This window comes from Trematomus bernacchii, unplaced genomic scaffold (genome assembly GCF_902827165.1).
Source record: "Trematomus bernacchii unplaced genomic scaffold, fTreBer1.1, whole genome shotgun sequence".
Lineage (NCBI taxonomy): Eukaryota > Metazoa > Chordata > Actinopteri > Perciformes > Nototheniidae > Trematomus > Trematomus bernacchii.
In genome coordinates, this window is record NW_022988097.1 from 4,269,272 (window position 1) to 4,276,000 (window position 6,729).

Genomic DNA, 6,729 nt, shown 5'->3' on the forward strand with positions numbered 1-6,729 from the left:
TGTCTTTCAACTTATTGGCTTTATTCTACTTCACTGTTTTGGTTTACTTTCACCATTCTCATCAAAGGATCATACTGTATGTTTTGTACAAGTATCGAACTAAACTAGGAAAGTAACTAGGAACTCTATTTGTCATGTATACGTTTGCTCTGCAGTGTAGAATAAGTATACATATATAAATAATAATATAAGATGTTGTCAACCACTGCGTCTCATGAGTAAACTTAAAGGGGACCTATCATGCAAAATGCACTTTTGTACGTCTTTTATACATGAATATGTGTCCCCGGTGTTCCAGGGAACTCACCAAGTGTCAGAAAACACAACCCTCTCTCTTTTCCTCCATACCCAAATCTCTAAAAACGGGGCTGCAACGGATCTGATACAAGACTGATCCATATTTGAACAGTTCTCTGACGTCAGGACGGCGGAGCTGACCTATCAGGGGAATGAGAGGTTGCCGTGGCATGGTAACAGCATGGTAACACGACGCTCGTAACTCGGCCCCCTCCTTTGCAGGGGGGCGTGGTCAGCTGCAGCGCATGCAAAGACAGGGTGGAGAGCAAAATAGAGCGAAATGAGGCATGGCTAAAATGCATGATCTGTTTGGTATTTTGAAAAAGAAAACGTATAAATATACCTTATATAGGTATGGCCCTACAATATATTATTCAAATATAGCATGATAGGTCCACTTTAAAGAAGTTCTGATATCATCTTGACATCCAGAGTATACCATTGTTGTGGCCTAACCAGTTCCTTTGGTTAAATGCAGGCTCCTCTGGTGTTAATATTTCATTTTTAATGTACAATCATGGAATGTACATGTTGTTATATCAACCAAGAACTTCATTGCAAACTAATTAAATAATATTTAACGTTAAACAAAACACTGTCAAACCCTGTTATCTTGATAAGCAAATATCACATGACTTCAGTCCTATCACATTTACCTCCTAGAGACCTGTCTCTGTGTCTGTGTGCAGTATGGGATGCTTCAGATGCCTCCTTCAGTTACTGTGTGTTCAGATCTCTTTAGTTAAACAAAATGTCACTCAGTGGCTGGCAGGGGCTTCAAACGCACCACAGTGTTGTTCACTACAACTTTGACAGTGCCCGTCTTCTTCTTTCTCTTTCCCATAACACCTAAACAGTGCTGTTTTCTACTAATGTCTCCATGGAGATGCAAACAGACGGGCATATTTTCCACCGGAGCTGACAGATAGCGATGTTGAGTGTCAGTAAAACAGGTATGTTGCTCTAATTGCTGCTTGCGGAAGGTAGACCTCAAAATCCTCTTAGCTAGGCTGTTTAAAAGTGATTGAACTCAACCGAATACAATGTAGCAAGTGTTAACCATGATTTTATTTTCACACCACAAAACCTACAGGATAGACCAATGTATATTTTGAATTCACTGGCTTCAGATTTCTCCTGAATGCCTCTCTCTGGACTCGAATGAGAGCTGAAAAGTATCAAGCGGCTAATGCTATACTTACACTTCTGCCGTAATCCCTATAAACACACATGCAGCTGATAATTTGTGCGCACAGCAATTTACTAAGGAATAAACAAACAACAAAGATCCTGAAATCAATAGTTGCAGGATTCAAATGACACAAAGCTGCAGACACCATCCCTGTGCAAACACACTCTTAGAAGTGGCCATGGCTTTGCAGCAACAGGTGAACTTCTCGGCACCTCCCCTGTCTTCTGCAACGCAGCCTTCTAAATATAGAAATTATGCTCTCTGATAATTGGGGGCAGACAACAAAGCCGGCTATATTTCCACCCTCCTCCTCCTCCTGCTGCTGCTAAGTCATATCCCCAGCTGACAGCAGGTCTGAGATCAGAGTGTGAGAGCTTGAGTGCTGAGGGAACACCTGCGCCGTCTGACCGGACCGTGAAGATAGACACCGAAGATCACTGACTTCCACACCTGCCCCATGGACCCATGCCATATACAGTACACACACACACACACACACACACACACACACACACACACACACACACACACACACACACACACACACACACACACACACACACACACACACACACACACACACACACACACACACACACACACACACACACACACACACACACACACACACACACACACACACACACTTGATTGGGTTTCCTCGAGAGCCCTTTAAGGTCGCCGCTGAGGAGGCGATGAAAGTCCGGGAGTGTCCATTAAGCGTGTGAGACGGCCCTCCAGAGTGTGTGTGGATGAGGGGTTTAAGTGTTTTCAGAGAGGAGACCACCTGGAGGAGGGGGAACAAAAGCATCTGTCTCAGGGCCTTGTAGACTCAGAAAACATTGGTTACACAAGTGCCGGGGAGTACTTCTGGGCATCAGGTATCACAAGTCAGGATTTCCAGCTTGTCTAAAGGGATGACCTTCAAAAGGGGGGTTGAAGAGGGGGTGGAGGTGGTTACATCTGCAAAAAGTCTGCTTTTTAATTGCACAAGGGTGGTGGAAGGACCCCAAACATCTTGACAGAAGGCTTGTACACACTTTCAATTTGTGGGTTAGGGTTAGGGTTAGGGTTAGGGTTAGGGTTAGGGTTAGGGTTAGGGTTAGCTGTCAAAAAGATCCAAGAGAAGAAAGGAGAAGACTCTCGCACACTTTCCGTTTACCTGCAATGAACTTAATTAGAAAATATGGTTTGGTCCTTTGCAAGATAAAAGGTAAAAGGACCGAAAACCAAGACTGACTTAATTAATTCCTAATCAAGACCAAATCCAAAGTGGATCGAGACCAAGTCCAATCTGAATCCAGAACAATTTGAGTCCTGTACAAGACCATAAAAGTCAAAAGTGTCTTTCCGAACCTAAGTCTCTGCTTTCTTGAGTAACTGCGTAATCACATCTGTAACTCATTTTGCTAATGCAGGCAAAATAGTAGACAACAGACTAGTTGTAATGAAGGTATAAACAGCAAATGTAGCAAAGTTAAAAGCCCATAATGCTTATTCAGTTTCTTTATGCGTCACACCCAAGACAATTCCGAGACCAGCAAGGCACGAGTCCAAGACAAGTTAAATACTTTGACGTGACTGAAACGTTGTATTTCTCAATAAAGTTGATTGCAGGTAAAAACAACAGTGTGCAAGAACTGTCTGGTATCTTGAAAATGACACAACAACAAGGAAGCTGCAGGTCAAAGTCATGGCCGAGTATTGCAGCAACACGCTCTTCAGTTTGGGAAAGATGGGACGGGACAGGAATGAAGCACGCCCCGTCCATCAGTTTCACGCTTGTTAACTTTTATCTGAAGCTAAGGAAAGACGAGCAGTGACAGCATCTTTCCGAAAACAAGCGGCAGAGTCCTGTTTCATGTTGTTAAAGGCTTGGCGTGTGTTTACCCGCTGGACGGGGGATGTCCACGCGCACGCAGGTTATAATACACTGGAAGGTGCTGTCATTAATCGACGACAGAAGATGTTCAAGATGTGCAGGTGGGAAAGTCCCACAGTATCACGGTGCAGACAGGAGAGAGTTGGCTGGTTGATACACCCCCGCTGGCTCGCCATCACACACTGAGATCACAGGCTGAGCTTTCATGCTTCGACACAGATCTTTCCTCAGCCGTGGAGGAAACTGTGCACGCTTCTCAGAAATAAATGAGTAATTCAGCTGCTTTGTACCTCCTATCTCCAACTTTTGGTTAGCTTGTTTTTGGGTAAAAATGTTGTACACAAATATACACTTTATAAGACATTTCCCCATCATTCTCAAACTGTCAGCAGAGGTTACTTAATCCTTATCGCTCTGACCTCCACTTTTATACAGCTGCTAAAGTTGCGAACTCGAGCTAAAGGTCAGATTTGATTTGGTCCTGATCATGTTGTTGCTCGGCCTCTACGTTCAGGACAGAGCCTTTGAAGTTTTATGCATGCTCCAGGTCTACGACTCCTCTCTCGGCGTAATGGCGTCCATAAAGAAAGACAACATTGGTCTCGTAAGCCGGTTTATATGTTTAAACTCTGAAAGACAAAGGCAACCAATAAAGCTTGCTTGTCTTAAATACTGCTCTGTTAAAAGAAAAATATGGGTTGTTTAAGGAAACATTGGTTATAAGTTGATACCAACAAAATACCCTCATTTCTAATCAAATAGGCTGACAAAAAAAGCATTTTGATCACATTTTGAACAATTTATTGTTTGATAAGTCAATTTGTTGACTTCAGATTCCTCCTTTAACACATGTAACAGTAGTTTGGTTAGAATTAAAATGTCAACATTACAAAGATTATTTTTAAAATGGATTCACAGTTGCCATATTGCGATAAAAGGCACGTTTTATCACATACGTGGGGCTGTTTCCAGATGTTGCCAATATGTTTCATATTTTTGAAATGATTACAGTATCTCACTATAGCTGAGCTTTTTTTCTGAATAAAAGACATAATGGTACAGTGTCTCAGTCTTTATATAATCGATACAGTCTCTAGTGGTTTTCCTATATTGCTTGTATCTAACTGTAAAAATATATATTCTCAAATAAATAAATATATAACATAAATATATGTATCTAAAAATGAATAAATAATTTGTTACACTTTTTGCTCTTTACAAACAGGTTGAGACACAGGTAAGAAAACAAAATAAAACTGAATTCCTTCAAAGTCCTTCTGAACAAACGACGGCTCTCTGACTAAATTAAAGTACTATTTCATGACTCGACAGATTCCCATGGACCCTGTGTGACCAGAGGAGATGCCCCATGATCAGTTTCCCATTCGTCTCCTATTCCACGCAGGTACTTTAAGGGTCGTCCGGCCCTGTGAGACAAACAAGCCCCTCATGCCGAGCGTGAGCCGTCTTCCTGGCTGCTGAGAGATGGCCCATGCATTCCTACAAGAGGCCCCGGTGCCTTTATCCCTGCCGGTCGGGCTGCTGTCCCCCAGCCTGCACCGGGCACACCCCTGCCTGGGTCCCTCTCCTCTTCTCTGCTCCCTGCCTGCCAGGGCTTTAGCAGCTATTCCTGAACTGGACCGGGCCCCCAGGCCTCAGCTGTGTCCCAGGATATCCCTGTACAGCTCCGGCACGCGGTCAGGGTCCACAGGCCTGGGCAAGAAGTGTGTAAATTTCTGGTGCCGCCTGGATTTAGTCCCGTCCCTTGGTGTCCCGTCTTTATTTAATGCCACAAAGTAACGCGTCCCTCTGTCTCCGTGTTTGTAGAGGTTGGACGAGTATGTGTTGTACCAGTTCTCCTCAAACTGCTCCCTGAAGACACATTCAGCTGAGAGCTTCTCCTGAAAAAGAAGAGAGTGATGCAGAAATTAAACACATATTCATAGTTTCTTTTAATTTACATCCTGAACTAAATTCCCGAAACTTGATAAATAACAAATAAAGCTCCTTGTGTGCCATCAAATGGTCAAAAATAAGGATTTGGGTGACATTAACAAGCAAAGCAGGTACTTACAGATCCATACAGCTCTCCTTTGTCGTTCATCCCCAGATAGAGTCCACTGTCCACCCCTCGAATGCTTATCAATCCAACAGCAAGGCTTATGAATTCCAAAATACCTGGAGAAGAATAACACAGGTGCTCAGTACAGACTTTGACAAGGATGAAATAATATTATAAAATAGCTCCTTTAGGAGTACTTTGTCACAATTTATATATTTTAAAAAGAAGAGAATTATATGACAAGATTGTTATTGGCATTATTCTTATTCACCATTTTCTTGTTGCTTAACATTTTGATATTTGTATAACTGTGGCCATGCACTTTACTTCCTTCTAGTAGTTTGCTACCAAAATATATACAAAAATGAATCCCTCAGTATTTACCAAAACGACTGTGGTCCTTCCTCGTCCCTTGCACCGAGCCATCCGGAAGTATTTCCAGGTGAAATCCAGTCCTGCAGTATAACTGTCTCCTCCTGAGAATCCCTTTGAGGTGCGTTAAATCCGCCGCGGTGCTGCGCGAGAGCCTGTCCCCGGACATCATGAAGTGCTCCCCCAGAAGGGTCGGACTGTCCCCGGGAGGGGTCAGTAAGAAAGTGGACCCGACCTGTGGGACACCATCGATGCCGTGCAAGACGCCTCCAACTTCCCCCAGAGCAGCAGCCATCGCGTCAAAGCTCAGCGGGTAAAGTTCAGTGAGGAGGTCCGGAGCGAGCGCTCGTGCGTAGTACACTACCTGGTTGCCACTTCCACTTATTGCATGTTTACGTCCCCCGTTACTTAGCACATGCACCCGTAGTGCGATTACACGGAGTTCTCACCCCTTACATATAAACACTCACAATATCTCCGATGCTGGGTGCACTGATTTCTCTCTTTTCTCCTTTTTCACACCGCTGCGTCTTCATCAGTTGGGGGTATGCTGCAGTTTCCGCTCAGATAACCCTTGTGTAGCATACCTGTTCACAGCGTGATGCCTCGGTGGAGCCGTGAAGGGCACACGGCAGTGTTGGGTTCAGTGGTGCGGGCTGAGGAAACGCTGCAGTGCAGGTACAGGAGCTCCTGGAGGTTTTGCGCTCAAAGTGGCAGGGGTGGTGAGGCAGGTGCAAAACCACAGGACTAGTAATGGGCGGGGCTGTCACAGTTCAGACGTGCCCTGGCAGGGATTTTTTTCTCCCCCTTCTCCTAAGGGCATATAAAGAGAGAGAGATAGTTGTTGGTGGGCTGTGGGCTTAAACTAAGCTATTACATCACTTAAAACCCAAATAAAAAATGTAACCAAAAAAAGATGACACT

At 44.0% G+C, this 6,729-nt stretch overlaps 1 protein-coding gene across 1 annotated transcript; it reads right to left on the reverse strand.

Annotated features, from left to right (window-relative positions):
• Positions 1–4,185: 4,185 nt before the first annotated feature.
• fgf20b (fibroblast growth factor 20b) lies at positions 4,186–6,494 on the reverse strand. The gene is made up of 3 exons (XM_034121334.1): positions 5,818–6,494; positions 5,446–5,549; positions 4,186–5,272 (listed from the first exon to the last, which is right to left on the reverse strand). Exons 1-3 carry the CDS (start codon positions 6,098–6,100, stop codon positions 5,027–5,029), a joined length of 633 nt encoding a protein of 210 aa, XP_033977225.1. The 5' UTR covers positions 6,101–6,494; the 3' UTR covers positions 4,186–5,026.
• Between the last annotated feature and the right edge of the window lie 235 nt (positions 6,495–6,729).